A 19,074-nucleotide genomic window follows, 5' to 3' on the forward strand; every position below is an offset into this window, starting at 1 on the left:
ACTTTTAGACTTTTACTGAGTAGTATTTTATTGGGTGACTTTTACTGTCGGCATTTTTTTTTTTTTAAGTATGAAGATTGGGTACTTTTTCCACCACTACAGATTAAATACATGATGATGACATTCACAGGGTGGTGAAGGTGATGATTGTATTCTGGTGACATAATCGATGTTTTGCTGCCGTTTAAGAAAAATATAAAATCTCGCTCTTTTGGCCATAATAATCTCATGTAGGTTACACATGCGCTCTAGCCAAAAGTGTGCAGATTAGCTATTTGTTAGCAGCAATTGTTAGCTAGAGCGCACGTTTGTGAGAAAACCATCAGTAGAGTTGGAAACCCCATTTAACCGCACATGGTATTTGTATGTGCACAACGTCATCACGCACATGTTCTATCAATTTGATAGAAATACATCTCTGGTGGGAAAATGCGCATATTGTTTTTATGCGCAGTTTAGAATATTCGCATGAAAATCTGTCGCCAATTGGATGGAAACCTAGCTACAGACAGATTTTCACCCTCCCCTTTTTGGCAGTCACATGAACAGTTTTTACTGTCCCGTGACCAGCACATAACAAATAGCAAGTAACTAGATGAGTGTGCAAGTAGGTCAATGTTCATTGTAATAGGGAGAATACACATGTAGATTTGAATGAAAGCTGGTCAGATTGCGGCATTATAATTGCTACCTTTTATGAGCTATTGGAGAATTTATCTGTAGCCTATGCTAACTATAGCCAGTAGTTTTCTAATCTAGTTAGATCAACTAACAAAGCACAGTTGTGTATGCTTTTATATTACTTTGTGATAACTTGCAGAGATCATTCAGCTGTAAACTGAAATAACGGAGCAGTGGGCTACAGTAGGCAGCCAGATGCAGACGGTGAGTGTTTAACAACCGGAAGTGCGCGCGCTTATTCCCACTGACGGAGAATAGGTGAGTGGCTGTTTTCATCTGGCTATAGCTACAATAGCCATGATTGCAAAGTAAACAAAAATGTTATCATCAGTCAAACACAAAGTGTACGGAATTGCGAGTTTGAATTGTTGAATGACCTCACCAAAAACCGTCCTGTGTCCCAGCTCCACTTCCCCTTTTTGGATACATGAAAGAAACGTAAACTCAACTCTTGTTAAATTGTAACAAATGCAATATGATGTATGTTGATGTTGCATGATGTGTTGTAGTCAAGTGTTTTAACTCGCGCGTCCTTGAAGTATGCTATTTATTTTGAATGCCTGACTTTTTTTTTCTGTTGGATCGTAGTCGGAAGATGTTTTTCCAATGTAAAACCCTCCCCCCTCCCGTTATTGTTTTGTTTGCAGAACCTACTATTTTTCGTAAATATAAAGCTATACTGTGTTTTCAGGAATCTGTCAAATTGTCAGTTTTGTTACCAACTTATTTTTATGATCTAATTTATACAAAGAATGTCAACATTTTAACAGGGTTACCAAAAAGGACGTCTAGACCATCTAAATATACAATAGGCTTCTCCCGAAGGCCATGTCTAATGAATACGCACCCCTCCTCGCCCATGGGGTGTGTGGTCTGTCTGTAGACACAGCAGTATGTGGCATGGGGGGGTCAGAGGGCACTGGGGAGGCCAGCACTCCTAATGCTGTACCCCGAAAACTCAACACATTCTTCGGGGTGATAGTGCCCACCGTCCTCTCCATGTTCAGCATAGTCCTCTTCCTCAGAACTGGTGAGTGCAGCATCGATGACAGACAATTACAAATATAGGCTGTGAATGTGGAATTATTCACCATGCAACATACAGTGATGCTTGTTGATGGTCAAGCTGCTGTTGGCTCCAAGCTATGATAGATATTTTTAAGAAGGTGTATGTCTACTGCATAGACATGCATTAGTCTACTGTATTGTGTTCCTGTAACAATACTAATACTGTATAATGATGTTTCCCCATAGGGTTTGTGGTTGGTCATGCGGGGCTCTTGCAGGGTCTTGTGATGCTGCTTGTAGCCTACATCATTATCTCCCTCACCATCTTATCCATCTGTGCTATTTCCACCAATGGTGCTGTGCAGGGAGGCGGGGCCTATTGTATCCTTAACTCTGGTTCTTTCGCACCCCACAAAAAAACATATACAGTGCCCTCAAAGTATTCATACCCCTTGACTTATTCCACATTTTGCTGTGTTACAGCCTGAATTCAAAATAGGTTCAATTGATTTTTTTCTCTCACACATCAACACATAATACCCCCGCAATGACAAAGTGAAAACATGTTTTTATAAATGTTTGCAAATTTATTAAAAATGAATTACAGAAATATGTAATTTACATACAGTACAAGTTAAAAGTTTGGACACACTGACTCATTCCAGGTTTTTTCTTTCTACATTGTAGAATTATAGTAAAGACATCAAAAATATGAAATAACACATGGAATCATGTAGTAACCAAAAATATTTGAGATTCTTCATTGATGACAGCTTTGCACACTCTTGGCATTCTCTCAAACATTTTCATGAGGTAGTCACCTGGAATGCGTTTCAATTAACATGTGTTTCTTGTTAATTTGTGGAATTTCTTTCCATCTTGCGTTTAAGCCAATCAGTTGTGTTCTGACAAGGTAGGGGTGGTATACAGAAGATAGCCCTATTTGGTAAAAGACCAAGTCCATATTATGGTAAGAACAGCTCAAATAAGCAAAGAGAAACGACAGTCCATCATTGTTTTAAGACAGTTCAGTAAATCTGGAAAATTTCAAAAACTTTGAAAGTTTCTTCAAGTGCAGTTGCAAAAATACATCAAGTGCTATGATGAAACTGGCTCTCATGAGGACCGCCACAGGAAAGGAAGACCCAGAGTTACCTCTGCTGCAGAGGATAAGTTCATTTGAGTTACCGGCCTAAGAAATTGCAGCCCAAATAAATGCTTCAGAGTTCTAGTAACAGACACATCTCAACATCGGAGGAGACTCCGTGAATCAGGCCTTCATGGTTGAATTGCTGCAAAGAAACACGAGCAAAGGACATTGGACCGATGGAAATCTGTCCTTTGGTCTGATGAGTCCAAATTTGAGATTTTTGGTTCCAACCGCCGTGTCTTTGTGAGACGCGAAGTAGGTGAACGGATGATCTCCACATGTGTGGTTCCCAATGTGAAGCATGGAGGAGGAGGAGGTGTGATGGTGTGGGTGTGCTTTGCTGGTGACACTGTCTATGGTTTATTTACAATTCAAGGCACACTTAACCAGCATGGCTACCACAGCATTCTGCAGCGATACGCCATCCCATCTGGTTTGGTCTTATTGGGACTATCATTTGTTTTTCAACAGGACAATGACCCAACACATCTCCAGGCTGTGTAAGGGATATTTGACCAAGAAGGATAGTGATGGAGTGCTTCATCTGATGACCTGGCCTCCACAATCACCTGACCTCAACCCAATTGAGATGGTTTAGGATGAGTTGGACCGCAGAGTGAAGGAAAAGCAGCCAACAAGTGCTCAGCATATGTGGGAACTCCTTCAAGACGGTTGGAAAAGCATTCCAGGTGAACCTGGTTGAGAGAATGCCAAGAGTGTGCAAAGCTGTCATCAAGGCAGAGGGTGGATACTTTGAAGAATCTAAAATATTTTGATTTGTTGAACACTTTTTTTCTTACTACATTATTCCATATGTGTTATTTCATAACTTTGATGTCTTCACTTTTGTTCTACAATATAGTAAAATAAAGAAAAACCCTTGGATGACTAGGTGTGTCCAAACTTTTGACTGGTACTATAAGTAGTCACACCCCTGAGTTAATACTTTGTAGAAGCACCATTGCAGCAATTTCAGCTGTGAGTCTTTCTGGGTACGTCTCAAAGAGCTTTATACACCTGGATTGTGCAACATTTGCCCATTTATTCTTGTCAAAATTATTTTATGCTCTGTCAAATGCATTGTCCATCATTGCTAAACAACCATTTTCAGGTCTTGCCATAGATTTTAAAGCAGATTTAAGTCAAAACTATAACTTGGTCACTCAGGTACATTCACTGTCTTCTTCGTAAGCAACTCCCATGTAGATTTTGGCCTTGTGTTTTAGATTATTGTCCTGTTGAAAGGTGAATTCATCTCCCAGTGTCTGATGGAAAGCAGACTCAATCGGGTTTTCCGCTATGATTTTGCATGTGCTTCGCTCCATTCTGTTAATTTTTTTCCCCTGAAAAATTCCCCAGTCCTTAACAATTACAAGCACACCCAAAACATGATGCAGCCACCACTATGCTTGAAAAAATGGGGAGTGTATGGATTTGGACCAAACATAACACTTTGTATCAGTGCAAAAACGTAATTTCTTTGCCACATTTTTTTTGCAGTATTACTTTAGTGCCTTGTTGCAAACAGGATGTATGTTTTTTTATATTTTTATGTACAGGATTCCTTCTTTTCACTCTGTCAATTAGGTTAGTATTGTTGCGTAACAACAATGTTGTTGATCCATCCTCAGTTTTCTCCTGTCACAGCCATTCAACTCTGTAACTGTTTTAGTCACCATTTGGACTTACAGTGAAATCCATGAGCGGTTTCCTTCCTTTCTGGCAACTGAGTTAGGAAGGATGCCTGTAAATCAAATTAAAATCACATTTTATTTATCACGTACATGTGTTTAGCAGATGTTATTGCAGGTGTAGCGAAATGCTTGTGTTTCTAGCTTTGACAGTGCAGTAATATCTAACCGCAATATCTAACAATTTCACAGTACACACATCTAAAGTAAAGGAATGGATTTAAGAATATATACATATTTGGGCGAGCAATGTCAGAGCGGCATAGACTAAGATACAGTTGGATAGAATTCAGTATATACATATGAGATGAGCAGTGGTGACCCGTCTTTCAGGGCAGGTGGGGCTCTGTTAGAGGCCCACATTTTTTGTTAAAATAAATAATAAATGTTTGGGGTCTTGCCTGTTTTGCATGTTCTTTTGGCATTAATACGTGTTACACATCAGTTTGCCAACAATGTAAAACAAATACAAATATATAATAGTTAATATACCTGCATACAAACATGGTCTCTTTTTTTGTTTTCTGAGTAAAGCAGCTCCAACATGCAGGTGTTTCAGCCTAGCTCAGTGCTTTCTGTGGTGGTGGGGCAAGCCAGCAGAAAATACGGAGCGTTGAGCCGCAATCATTAGCCAGCTTTTCACAGTGGAGTGGCTGTGTTGTCCCAAATCAAGGATTAAGGGTATATTTTCCTATTATAAACATTCAACATTGGCCATGCTGTCAATGAAGCATGATTTGTGATGCACTCAAAACAACTGTTAACTCGGAATTGCAAAGCTTGACTTTAGTGAGTTCAAGACAACTGGGAACTCGGGGGAAAAACGAGCTACAACTGGGAAAATATGTTTTGATTTTTCATCCAACTCGGAATTGTAAATCGGAATCCGGGCTTCTTTCTAGAGCTACGACCTGAAGATCATTGACATCATCATGGTTCAACTTTTTTTCTCAGAGTTCCAAGTTGTCTTGAAAGCACCATAAATCCAGAGAATGCCAGACTTTGATGACAAAATTTGCCCACGAAGGACCGCCAGCACAACAAGTTGAGTCCAAAAATGTCTTGTATGCTGCTGCAAAAATGATGTAATATGTCAGGGAGATATGTATACTGTAGTTAAGAAAGTAATACAAAGTGTATGTTGTGTAGTAAACTATTCGTATCCCTTGTGCCTCACCCTAATAATTTGGTCTATTTTCACCTCTTCATTTCACCTACTGTTCTGACTTGGTGGTGTACATGTAGCCTACAACCTGTTTGTGAGAAATGTCATCATCGAATATTGTAATAGCTTTCATTGTCTGCTTATATTCCACCTTTATTTATCCTACGGTTCTGACTTTGTGTACAGGGAGAACACTGTAAGAACGGCCCATGTTCTGAATTCTGTCGCTGTACATTTCAAAAGTGCTGAACAAATAGTTATATTGACTACGTCCGTCCTAGCTCGCTCATTGTCTTAATCGAAATTACGGATTGCCTCTTATCTGCTTGTTGTCCCCTGCTGACATAGGTTGTACATCTCAATTGTCAGTAGAAACCACATTTGTTTATTAAGAAAGTCGGCTATATTAGCTATGTTTTTTTTTTTAAGGCAATAAATGAGGCTGAATGAACTGTTTTTCTGCCAGACAAGGCTCCGCTTATAGCCAGATGTATCAAATAAAATAAAATGTTATTGGTCACATGCACATGGTTAGCAGATGTTATTGCGAGTGTAGCAAAATGCTTATGCTTCTAGATCTGACAATGCAGCAGTATCTAACAGGTAATGTCTATCAATTCCACAACAAAACCTAATACACACAATCTAGTAAAGGAATGGGATAAGAATATATAGGTATAAAATATATGGATGAGCAGTGACAGAGCGGCTAAGATGCAATAGATAGTAAAGAAAGGATAGTGAAGAATACAGTACATTATATACATATGAGATGAGTAATGTTAGATATGTAAACATTCTTAACGTGGCATTATTAAAGTGACTAGTATTCCATTTATTAAAGTGGCCAATTATATAAAGTCTGTAGGTAGGCAGCCGCCTCTGTGCTAGTGATGGCTGTCTAACAATCTGATGGCCTTGCGATAGAAGCTGTTTTTCAGCTTTGATGCATCTGTACTGACCTCACCTTCTGGATGGAAGCGGGGGGGAACAGGCAGTGGCTCGGGGGGTTATTGTCCTTGATGATCTTTTTGCCTTCCTGTGACATCAGGTGTTGTAGGTGTCCTGGAGGGTGGCTAGTTTGCCTCCGGTGATGCGTTGTGCGGACAGCACAACCCTCTGGAGAGCCTTGAGGTTGTGGGCGGTGCAGTTGCCATACCAGGCGGTGATACAGCCCGGCAGGATGCTCTCAATTGTGCACCTGTAAAAGTTAGTGAGGGTTTTTTGTGACAAGCCACATTTTTTTCAGTCTCCTGAGGTTGAAGAGGCTCTGTTGCGCCGCCTTCAACACACTGTCTTTGTAGACCATTTCAGTTTGTCTGTGATATGAACACAGAGGAACTTACATTTCCACCTTCTCCACTGCTGTCCTGTCATTGTGGATAGAGGGGTGTTCCCTTTGCTGTTTCCTGAAGTCCACGATCATCTCTTTTGTTTTGCTGACATTGAGTAAGATGTTATTTTCCTGACACCACACTCCGAGGGCCCTCACCTCCCTGTAGGCTGTCTCATCGTTGTAGGTAATCAAGCCTACCACTGTTGCGTCGTCTGCAAACTTGATGATTGAGTTGGAGGCGTGCATGGCCACACAGTCGTAGGTGAACAGGAAGTACAGGAGGGGGCTGAGAACGCACCCTTGTGGGGCCCCAGTGTTAAGGATCAGCGGAGTGGAGATGTTGTTTCCTACCTTCACCACCTGGGGGCGGCCTGTCAGGATGGACCCAGTTGCACAGGCGGGGTTCAGACTCATGGCCTCAAGCTTAATGATGAGCTTGGAGGGTACTATGGTGTTGAATGCTGAGCTATAGTCAATGAACAGCATTCTTACATAGGTATTCCTCTTGTCCAGATGGGACAGGGCAATGTGCAGTGTGATTGCGATTGCATCGTCTGTGGATCTATTGGGGTGGTAAGCAAATTGAAGTGGGTCTAGGGTAGCAGGTAAGGTGATATGATCCTTGACTAGTCTCTCAAATCACTTCATGATGGCAGAAGTGAGTGCTATGGGGTACAGGAACAGCTTTCTTGGGTACAGGAACAATGGTGGACATCTTGAAGAATGTGGGGACCCTAGACTGGGAAATGGAGAGATTGAATATGTTTGTAAACACTCCAGCCAGTTGGTCTGCGCATGCTCTGAGGACACGGCTAGGGATGCCATCTGGGCCGGCAGCCTTGCGAGGGTTAACACGCTTAAATGTCTTACTCACGTCGGCCACGGAGAAGGAGAGCCCACAGTCCTTGTTAGCGGGCCTCATCGGTGGCACTGTTATCCTCAAAGCGGGCGACGGTGTTAACTTGTCCGGAAGCAAGATTTCGGTGTCCGTTTGTAGTCCGTGATTTTCTGTAGAGCCTGCCACATATGTTTCAGGTTTGAGCCATTGAAATTGCAACTCCACTTTGTCTCTATACTGACGTTTTGCCTGTTTGATTGCCTTACAGAGGGAATAACTACACTGTTTGTATTCAGCCATATTCCCAGTCACCTTGCCATGGTTAAATATGATGGTTCGAGCTTTCAGTTTTGTGTGAATGCTGCAAACTCTCCACGGTTTCTGGTTGGGGTACGTTTTATTAGTCACAGTGGGTACAACATCTCACAAACACTCCCTAATAAACTCAGTCACCGTCAGTGCATTCGTCAATATTGTTCTCGGAGACTACCTGGAACATATCCCAGTCTGCGTGATCAAAACAATCTTGAAGCGTGAATTCCGATTGGTCAGACCAGTGTTGAATAGTCCTTAGCATGGGTACTTCTTGTTTTGAGTTTCTACCTATAGTAAGTGAGGAGCAAAATGGAGTCGTGATCAGATTTGCTGAAAGGAGGGCCTTGTAGGCATCCCGGAAGTTGGAGTAGCAGTGGTTGCTTGTTTGAGCAGTGCGAGTACTACAGTCAATGTGTTAATAGAACTTTGGCAGGCTTTTTCTCAAATTTGCTTTGTTAAAATCCCCAGCTACAATAAATGGGGGCTCAGGATATGGTTTCCAGTTTGCATAAAATACAGTGAAGTTCTTTGAGGGCCTTTGTGGTATCGGCTTGAGGGGGTTATACACGGCTGTGACTATAACTGAAGCGAATTCTCTTGGGCGATAATACTGTCGGCATTTGATTGTGAAGTATTCTAGGTCGGGTTAACAAAATGACTTGTGTTTCTGTATGTTATCACAATCACACCATGAGTAGTTCTTCTTGAAACATATACCCCCACCCTTCTTCTTCCTGGAGAGATATTTATTCCTGTCTGCGCGATGAATTGTGAACCCAACTGGCTGAACGGACTCGGACAGTATATCCCGAGAGAGTCATGTTTTCGTGAAAAAGAGTGTTACAATCCCTTATGTCTCTCTGGAAAGAAATCCTCTCCCTGAGCTCTTTATTATCCAGACTGAACATTAGCGAGTAATATACTCGGAAGCGGTGGGTGGTGTGTGCGCCTCCTTAGTCGGACTAGAAGACCACTCCGAGTACCTATCCTCCTCCAGCGGTGTTTTGGATCGGCCTCTGGAATCAGTTCAATTGCCCTGGGGTCTACGAACAGAGTACCCGATTCGGGAATGTTGTATTCCTGGTCGTAATTCTGGTAGTGCTGGTGAGTTACCGCCGCTCTGATATCCAATAGTTCTTCCCGACTGTATGCAATAACACCAAAATATATCTGGGATAATAATGTAAGAAATAACACAGAAAAGTATTTAGATTTTTTTATAAGCGCTAGAAGCACGGCAGCCCTCTGTCGGCGCAATTTGTGTACCTTTGTAGGGACCTTATCTATGTAGTAACTAGGTGTATTCAGGTGTAACTAGGTGTAACTTCACCATTCTCAAAGGGATATTCAATGTCTGCTTTTTTTTTTTTTTTTTTTTTGGCATCTACCAATAGGTGCCCTTTGCGAGGCCTTGTAAAGCCACCCTGGTCTTTGTGGTTGAATCTGTGTTTGAAATTCACTACTCGACAGAGGGACCTTAGAATTATCTGTATGTGTAGGGTACAGAGATGAGGCAGTCATAAAACAATTACGTTAAACACTTATTGCACACAGTCCATGCAACTTATTTTGTTAAGCTAATTTTTACTCCTGAACTGCTCTAACAAAGGGGTTGAATACTTATTGACTCAAGACATTTCAGCTTTTCAGTTTTTTATTCATTTGTAAACATTTCTAAAAACAATTTCACTTTGACATTATGGGGTATTGTGTGTAGCCATTGACAAAAAAAATCTCAATATAATCCATTTTAAATTCAGGCTGTAACACAACAATGTCGAAAAAGTCAAGAGGTGTGAATACATTCTGAAGGTATTGTATTTTGCAAATGTGTATTGGTCTGAAGTATGAGTGAAGTTTTTAAAAGTTCTTACTATTCAAACTTGATGCCACATTATTTTTTAGACAATTCTAGCCCTTATATCTCTAACGGGAAATTTAATACATTTTCAACCCCATATTCATCATGTCCAGAACCACCCTAACATCATCATAGTGCCAGCGGGTGTTTACGTTTTGTAGTCAAAAAGATAGAAGATTTGGATTACAGAATCTGAATACACTGATGACAACAGCTGGTGTGCATCATGTGATTTAACCAGCTGAGCAGAGTGACTTTGCTAACCTTTATTAATGAAGCACACCAGATCAGTGATATTTAACCCCTTGACCTAATGTCTGCCAGTCATGATCAGTCGATCGTTGGGCCCAGAGTTTGGCGGAAGCATTGGCCTCATGTTCTTCCTTGCCAAGGTGTGCGCGTGTGGAGTGTATGTGCTTGGTCTGGTAGAGGCCATACTTGACATATTTGGTCAGGATTCAGGTTAGTCTTGACATTCTATAATTACTAGTTTAAGCCCTAATACTTAAAATTCCAAGCATGCATGCCAAGATTTTGTACTTCTGCTGAAAACAAATTATATATAATATTTCTTAGAATGTTGGTGCCACATGCATTCAAATGAGCCATTCCACCCAGTGTTTTATCTTGTCCTCTTTGTCCACCTCCCACTCTAGCGTCCTCCTCTGCATTGCGGGTGCTTCCCCAGGGATACTGGTACACAGTGATGTACTCTTCCATAGTTCTCCTGCTGGTTCTGTTGGTGTGCCTAGTGGGCGCCCACATCTTCGCCCGCACCTCCTTTCTCATCCTGCTGGTGGTGACCATCTCCTTGCTGTCCATCTACATCAGCCCCCTGGCACTGACCACGCCCCTAAACTTCCTCATCTCCCACCAGGGCCCTGGCAACCATACCCTCACCTACAATGCCAGCTACACAGGCTTCAACGGCACAACACTGAGGGACAACCTGGGCTGTGAGTACTGTCTGGCTGGGGTCATATTTCAGATGCATTATAGGCATAGTAAGCCTTGATGGGGAGGTGAAACTGTACATGTATAGAGTCGTTAGTTTTATGGTTTGAAAGAGAGCTGTTATAGCAACAGTGTTCTTCCTCTTTTTCCTCTTCAGCGAGCTACACTGTGGACTATAGCACCGGTAAAGAAATGTCATTCGCTTCCGTGTTCGCTGTCATGTTCACCAGCTGTACCGGAATCATGGCCGGAGCCAACATGTCAGGTACTCTCCACACGCATCATATACCCCCCCTTTTTCCCTCAGAACAGCCTCAATTCGTTAGGGCATAGACTCTACAAGGTGTCTAAAGCATTCCACAGGGATGCTGGCCTATGTTGACTCCAATGCTTCCCACAGTTGTGTCAAGTTGGCTGGATGTCCTTTGGGTGGTGGACCATTCTTGATACAGACGGGAAACTGTTGAGGGTGAAACCCAGCAGTGTTGCAGTTCTTGACACAAACTGGTGCACCTGGCACCTACTATCATACCCTGTTCAAAGGCGCTTAAATCTTTTGTCTTTCCCATTCACCCTCTGAATGGCACACATACACAACCTTGAAAGTCAATCTTTAAGCTGTTCCCTCCCCTTCATCTACACTGATTTAAGTGGATTTAACAAGTGACCTCAATAATGGATCACACCTGGATTAACCTGGTCAGTCTGTCATGGAAAGAGCAGTTTTTAAAGTTTTGTATACTCAGTGTAGCTGTTACTTTACCTGTGCCATATATATTCTGACTAAAGTTAATGGAATATTTTAGCTCCGTTAGTTAACATCTTATTAAGCTTCACATACAGACTCAAACTTGACATGTTCAACTATCTTTCCCTTAATCTGTTCTCTGTAGGAGAGCTGAAGAACCCCAGTGCTGCCATTCCCAAAGGCACCATTATTGCAGTCCTCTACACCTGCATAGTCTATGTCCTGCTCTTCATTCTGGCCAGCTCCACATGTGAAAGGTCTGAATGGATGAGGCTGGGAGTGGTGGGAACTGTGTCATCCCTAATTTGCTCATAATTGACTGCCCGACTATTCATCATACTGTAGCTACTATATACTTTCAAATAGTTAACTAATTCATGTATTTTGTTTAGGACCCTGTTGGTTCAGGATTACGGGTTCTTCCAGAGTATAAACATCTGGCCGCCATTTGTAACCATTGGGATCTACTGTTCCGCCCTATCAGCAGCCATGTGCTCTCTGATTGGGGCGTCCCGGATCCTCCATGCCCTTGCACTGGACCAGCTGTTTGGTAAGGATGTTGTTGAAATTGTTTCGCAAAGTGTAACAGAGTAAAGGACATGTTTTGGCCTGACACAGAATAAGGAGCATAATGTTGATGTAATGTTGATGTTACCCATAGGTTTTCCATTGGCTCCTGCTGCTATCACTTCCAGCTCTGGTAACCCATGGGTGGCAGTGCTGTACACCTGGGGGTTGGCACAGGTGATGAGAGGACATGGGTGTATTGTATTGAGCTGTGGAGTGCTACTTTTGGCATTTTAAACAGGCTCTGAGACAGTGTCTTTGGTGTGACTGTGTTGTAGTGTGTGGTGTTTGCAGGCCAACTTAATGCAATAGCTGGCCTTGTGACCGTGTTCTACCTGCTGGCCTATGCTGCTGTCGACTTGGCCTGTCTGGCTCTGGAATGGGCATCGGCCCCAAACTTCAGGTAATCAGATCCTAGTATCATGCTGTACAATCCAATAAAAATAAATAAAAAAAAGAAGACAATGACCTTGCGCTGATGTTCCTCTTTTTGTGTTTGGATGTCATTGTCCTTAGTGAAGTAGCTTTTATCTGGAATTCTTTTGACCATCATTGTCCAGTCTAGTTTTTACCTGTCTTTCACCTTTCCCCGGTTTCCCTTGCCATTCTATCTCCCCAGGCCTACCTTCCAGGTGTTCTCCTGGCACACATGTCTGCTGGGCATTCTGAGCTGTCTGGTGATGATGTTTGTCATTAATCCTGTCTACTCTTCAGCCAGCATCATCCTCCTCTTGCTGCTGTTGCTCTTCCTGCACTACAGATCACCCACCAGCAGTTGGGGATACATCAGCCAGGCTCTCATCTTCCATCAGGTACCCACACATGGCGACGTGTGCACACACACCACATGCATATACTTGTACCAAAGCAAACATGCGCTCATGGGCCAGTTCCTGAGTCATGTTCAGCAGGGAGGAAACAGTTCTTCACCGTTTCAAAATATCTGAAGGTGTTCAGTTTAGAAAACAGATGTAGGTTTTCTGATGCAAAATATTTTGCTATGGTGTTCCCCACTAAACAGGACCCTGTGGTGTGTCACTGCTGTCATTCTTGGTGCTTTGAATCTACTTTCCCCCATTCCCCCTCTCCTGTAGGTGCGTAAGTATCTGCTGATGCTGGACGTGAGGAAGGACCATGTGAAGTTCTGGAGGCCCCAGGTGTTGTTGATGGTGGCCAACCCTCGCTCCTCCTGCCAGCTCATCAACTTTGTCAATCAGCTGAAGAAGGGCGGCCTGTTTGTGCTGGGACACGTGAAGCTGGGAGATCTGGGTAACATTATAGGGACGGTGACTGGGGTTCTGGTACCAGTGGTATCATATGATTCTTACAATAAATGCTTGTAATTTTCATGACTGCATGAAACCTAAAGCTTCCACTATTTGATTACAAAAGGAGTAATCTGAGTGTGATATTTCTGGGGTCCAAAATGATTGACACCCTTGCTAAAAGATGTGCAACACATACTGTATAAAATAAATAGTTCAAATACTGAGCTATATTGTATGCTCCAAAAACTGGATTTTGTATGCTCCAAAAAAATATTCTATACTAATGCTAAGAGCTGCTCTATTTTTATGTTATCCAACAAATGTAAACACCTGGAGTTTGCTAAATGACATTGGCACTTGGATTGGAAACAGTCAGATGACATAAAAATTGAGCTTTTAGGCCATGCACACTAGTGGTGGGTTTGGCTTCATAATAAGAATGCATAAGCAGAAAAGAAACCCATATCTACTTTCAAATGTGGTTGTGGGGCCCTTGTTAAGGTCAATGGCATCATAAACTTTACCCAGTACCAGGACAGAGGCTGAACCTTGACCGCTTGCGGATCTTCCAGCACGACAATAACCCAGAGCACACATCAGTACCTAACAAAGAAATTGTTAATTGACCACAAAATCAACATTTTGCCATGGCCTTTTCAGTCGCCAGACTTGAAACCCATTGGAAACCTGTGGTTGGAATTGAAGAGGGGAGTCCATAAGCACAGACGAAGGATAACAATGATCTGGAAGGATTCTATATGGAGGAATGGTCTAAGATCACTTCCCAAGTGTTCTCCAGCTCATAACACATTTTGAGAAAAGGCTCATTGAAAAGGTCACAAGGTCAGGCATTGAAAAAAGTGGTGTCAATCATATTGACGCCTACCATCTGAGCAATTGCATTAGTTTAAAATACTATAATTTACCAATTTTCTGGGGAGCATAAAATGTAAACTGAGTATACCAAATATTAGGAACTCATTTTGCCCTGAGAACAGCCTCAATTTGTCAGGGCATGGACTCTACAAGGTGTTGAAAATGTTCCACAGGGATGCTGCCCCATGTTGACTCCAATGCTTCCCACAGTTGTGTCAAATTTGCTGATGTCCTTTGGGTGGTGGACCATTCTTCATACACACAGGAATCTGTTGAGCATCAAAAATCCAGCAGCATTTCAGTCCTTGACACAAACCGGTGCGCCTGGCACCTACTATCATACCCTGTTTAAAGGCACTTAAATCTGTTATCATGCCCATTCACCCTCTGAATGGCACACATACACAATCCATGTCTCAATTGTCTTGAGGTTTAAAAATCCTTATTTAACCTATCTCCCCTTCATCTACAATGATTTGAATGGGATTTAACAAGTTATTATACCTTTATTTCAACGAGGAACACAGACTGAGACCAATGTCTCTTTTACAGCTGGGCCCTGTTTACACATACAGTTTAGGTACAATGATTAAGAAACTAAACAAGACAAACAGATTATTACATTTACATAGGTTATTCCCCTAACAGCATAAGAACTTGTATTACCTGAAACAGTTACAAGCAATACAAAAATAAAAAATCCTCCAATAAATATTTTAAATGGGCAAGGAGGACAAGAGTCTCAAGTTTAACTTTAGGCTGCAGGCTATTCCATGGGCAAGGAGCGTAACAGGAAAAGGCAGCCATACCCAACTCTGTGGAAATCCCATGGGCCTCAAGAATAATCCATGCTTGAGACCTGGTTTTAGGAATTCTAATTCTAATATTGATGAGTGATGATGAAGTGCTTTATAGAAAAACACGAGAGCATGTTGTTCTCGTCTCACGGACAGCGAAGTCCAACCCACATTTTTATATAGAACACAGTGGTTAGTACTGTAGCTAGCACCCGTAATAAACCTAAGTGCGCAATGATAAGTAGCATCCAGCAATTTAAGTGTTGATGCCGTAGAATGCATGTAAATAATATCCCCATAATCTATAACAGACATAAAAGTAGCTTGCACAATTTGTCTTCTATTTATAGAGGACAAACATGTCCTGTTTCTATAGAGGAAGCCTAGCTTGATTTTTAACCGTTTACAAAGTTCATCAATATGCATTTTAAAAGGCAGTTTATCATCCAACCATATCCCTAAGTATTTATATGCAGAGACCTGAATAATTTGAAAACTACCTAAGCTTGTAAGTGCAAGTGTATTTTCAACCAACTTTTTTCCCCTATTAAAAATCATAAAATGTGTTTTGTTTGCATTTTTAAAACAAGTTTCAGCTGTATAAATGACCCTTGTAATATCTTAAAATATGACTCCAATAGTGACATCAATAAGGGATCATAGTTTTCACCTGGATTTACCTGGTCAGTCTATGTCATGGAAAGAGGTGTTTTGTATACTCAGTGTAGGAATATGAATTATTTGTTTTATTCAGTCATTTTTGCTCATCTTTATCAAGTGTGTCAATCATTTCAGACCCCATAGAAAATTTAAGGGAAACTAGTTTGGCTCTGCTCTTGTTTGGGAATCCAGGCATTCCAGCCTCTCTTCTGTTTCAGACACCCTGCCCTCTGACCCTGTCCAGCAGCAGTATAACTTCTGGTTGAGTCTGGTGGATAAGCTGGGGGTGAAGGCCTTTGTGGACCTGACTCTGTCCTCCTCTGTGAGGCAGGGCACACAGCATCTGCTGCGCATCACTGGCCTGGGTGAGTCACACAACCTCCTATTTACCATTCTGGATCATTCTTTGTTGTTTTCCTCCTCTTCACACACAACTGTGTCGTAAAGAGCAATGACATACTGTATTAAAAATAATATTACTACTTTGGAAAATGGAACATAAAACAGTTTAACCCGTCAAGCAATGTACTCTTTAATCCATTTGATTATCCTCCTCCACTCTTTACCTCTTCAAGGCGGCATGAAGCCCAACACTCTGGTCTTGGGGTTCTACGACAGTTGCACCCCTGAGGACTACTTCCTCCAAGACCCTGCCTTCTATGAGTCAGAAGAGGCCGGAGGGGATGATTTTGGTGTAGATCTGCCCTCTCTGCAAGCCCACTTCCCTCCAGTTCGCCATGTGGAGAGCCCACGCTGGCTCACGCCAGAGGAGTATGTGGGAATCATCTCTGATGCCATCAAGATGAGTAAGAACGTGTGTCTGGGCCGCTACTTCTTCCAGCTGCAGGGGGAGAGCATGGGGACCAAGATGGACGGGGCTGAGAGGATCATCGACGTGTGGCCCCTCAACCTGCTGCGTCCGGGCAGCACCTCAGCAGCCTCTGTTGACGTGTGCAGCCTTTTCCTGCTGCAGATGGCGTGTGTCCTCAACATGGCCAGCAGATGGCGCCATGCCAGAATGAGAATATTTCTGTGTGTGGAGGCAGAGTCAAGCGACCAGGGCTGGGTGGTTAAAGAGGAGACCTTCCGGGAGCTGTTGAGGAAGCTGAGGATCAGGGCCTCCATCAAGATAGTGCCTTGGGACTCTGTGGTGCAGCTGTACGGACAGAAACAGACACAGGACACAGAGCTGGGGGAGCTGGGCCTGACGAGGTCGGCCCCAGCCCTCTCAGAGGACTTCTTGTCTGCAGTCAACTGCCTGCTGATGGAGCACAGTGCTCAGGCTGCTGTCCGCTTCCTGTATTTACCACGCCCCCCTACTCACTCTGGCCAATCACAACAATACCTTAGTCAGTTAGAAGCTGTGACTCACGGTTTAGGCCCAACCCTCTTGATTCATGGTCTCACCCCAGTCACGTGCACTGAGCTTTGAGTGTGTCACTGTGTGTTTATGGGATCAATATGTCATGTAGCTAACTCAATCCTGAACATAATAGAAAGGGCAGTCTGTTGAAAGCATAACATATGAGGTACATGATGTATGTGTTAGTTAGACAATAAACACATAGGCACACTACACAACAGGACCTATTAGTATAGCTCTGTTCTGTAGGCACATAGTTTCACATCTTGTAATGTAACTCATTTACACATCTACTAATTTCATTAATGAACACATTCGGCACCTAGTCAGTCACAGTAAAAAAATCCTTCTTTAAGCTGTCTCCTCCCTTTCATCTACACTGATTTAAATGGATTTAACAAGTGACCTCAATAAGGGATCATAGCTTTCACCTGGATTCACCTGGTCAGTCTGACATGGTTTGTACACTGTGTATATTTATTTGTTCAAACTGTAATTTAATGGAGTAGAAGAAGAGTTGAGTTCCAACTCTGGATTCTGAAATGGAGAAAAGGCTACATATGTTTACTTGCTATGAAAACTAGAATTTTGTGTTATTTTATTTGATGTTGAACACATTCTCTTTCCATTGACCCCTTTTCCCAGCATATTCCTCTTCAGATTGTGACCCAGTTTGGGAGAGCTCACGACTGTCTGGACCACATGATCTCTTAGGATTTTAGGTCATTCATTAATTGGTCATGCTTGAAATGCTGCTTTTCTGGACTATTATCTGGTCCATGATGGAACATGAGTTCAAAGTTCCTGACCCCGCTCCTAACTAGATGAGTCCCTAATGCTTGACAATATTATGTAATGTTACACAACCACCAAGGCACTAACAGGCAGATTAAATATCAATTGCTAATTTATTTTGTCAATTGTTTTTTATGTATCAACTTTATGCCATACATTATTTAAGAATAGACAACGTATAACATACTGAGTAACATATGTGTAGAGGAAACCGTAACAAATATGACAGTAATTTGTGAATGGGTTCGTACTATACAATAGTAATTTGTATTTTTTATTAAAACATTTAAAGATCACAAAAATGACTTGCGACGGTTGATATCAGAAGTGGTACTATATTAAAAGACCAAATCAACCACAGAACATGCACATTTAACAGTCCAGTTTGGTTGTAGTCTATATCCCTATCGGTATATTACTCCAGTATATAGCTATAATGTGTAGTATAGAAGTTTGTTTGAGAGTTGCATCTGTATCCAGGCAGAATACAAGCTTTGGAAGTGATTACCCACAGATCATTCTCTGCTTCACTCAGGCTATATAGGTCAGGACAAGACATGATAGATTTGGGGTCAGCTTGTTTAGGCTACATCACAATATCAACTTTACAGTCTTCCTATTACCAATATATTTCAATGGCAGTCAATGCAAATACAGAACATGAAGTAAAACATATCTCATCTCAATTTCCAATGTGACCTGTAGCACCACATACAGGGCATTCTGAGAGTAGTTAGACCCCTTTTCCCACATTTTGTTACTTTAAAGCCTTATTCTAAAATGGATAAAGAAAGTGCCTCAACCTACACACACAATACCCCATAAAAGCAAAAACAGATGTGTTAATTTATAAAAATAAAACATACCTTATTTACATAAGTATTCAGACGCTTTGCTATGAGACTTGAAATTGAGCTCAGGTGCATCCTGTTTCCATTGATCATCCTTGGGATGTTTTTACACCTGTGGTAAAGTCAATTGATTGCACACGATATGGAAAG

At 41.9% G+C, this 19,074-nt stretch overlaps 1 protein-coding gene across 3 annotated transcripts; it reads left to right on the forward strand.

Moving 5' to 3' along the window:
• The first annotated feature begins 406 nt into the window (after positions 1-406).
• On the forward strand, positions 407-18,189 carry LOC110537395 (solute carrier family 12 member 9). 3 transcript variants are annotated; one of them, XM_090192221.1, is made up of 15 exons: positions 407-607; positions 821-939; positions 1,452-1,711; positions 1,936-2,070; positions 10,370-10,507; positions 10,702-11,001; positions 11,157-11,264; positions 11,893-12,004; positions 12,140-12,297; positions 12,409-12,491; positions 12,593-12,717; positions 12,934-13,126; positions 13,409-13,583; positions 16,134-16,280; positions 16,491-18,189. In XM_090192221.1, the coding sequence occupies exons 3-15, from the start codon at positions 1,510-1,512 to the stop codon at positions 17,345-17,347; spliced, it is 2,733 nt and encodes a 910-aa protein (XP_090048347.1). In that variant the 5' UTR covers positions 407-607; positions 821-939; positions 1,452-1,509; the 3' UTR covers positions 17,348-18,189. The 3 variants fall into 3 exon arrangements, with proteins under 3 accessions (XP_090048347.1, XP_021479087.2, XP_090048345.1); XM_090192219.1 differs by having other exon boundaries at positions 537-607; positions 821-885; XM_021623412.3 differs by having other exon boundaries at positions 536-939.
• The last annotated feature ends 885 nt before the right edge of the window (positions 18,190-19,074 follow it).

This window comes from Oncorhynchus mykiss, chromosome 12 (genome assembly GCF_057628025.1).
Source record: "Oncorhynchus mykiss isolate SJ-2025 chromosome 12, ASM5762802v1, whole genome shotgun sequence".
Lineage (NCBI taxonomy): Eukaryota > Metazoa > Chordata > Actinopteri > Salmoniformes > Salmonidae > Oncorhynchus > Oncorhynchus mykiss.

Excerpts from the sequence above, each read along its gene's own strand:
- LOC110537395 (XM_090192221.1), top strand. The coding sequence starts at position 1,510 with ATGTCTAATGAATACGCACCCCTCCTCGCCCATGGGGTGTGTGGTCTG. Across the intron at positions 2,071-10,369 it reads GCAGGGAGGCGGGGCCTATT|TCATGATCAGTCGATCGTTG; the intron begins GTATCCTTAACT and ends AATGTCTGCCAG. Across the intron at positions 11,002-11,156 it reads ACTGAGGGACAACCTGGGCT|CGAGCTACACTGTGGACTAT; the intron begins GTGAGTACTGTC and ends TTTCCTCTTCAG.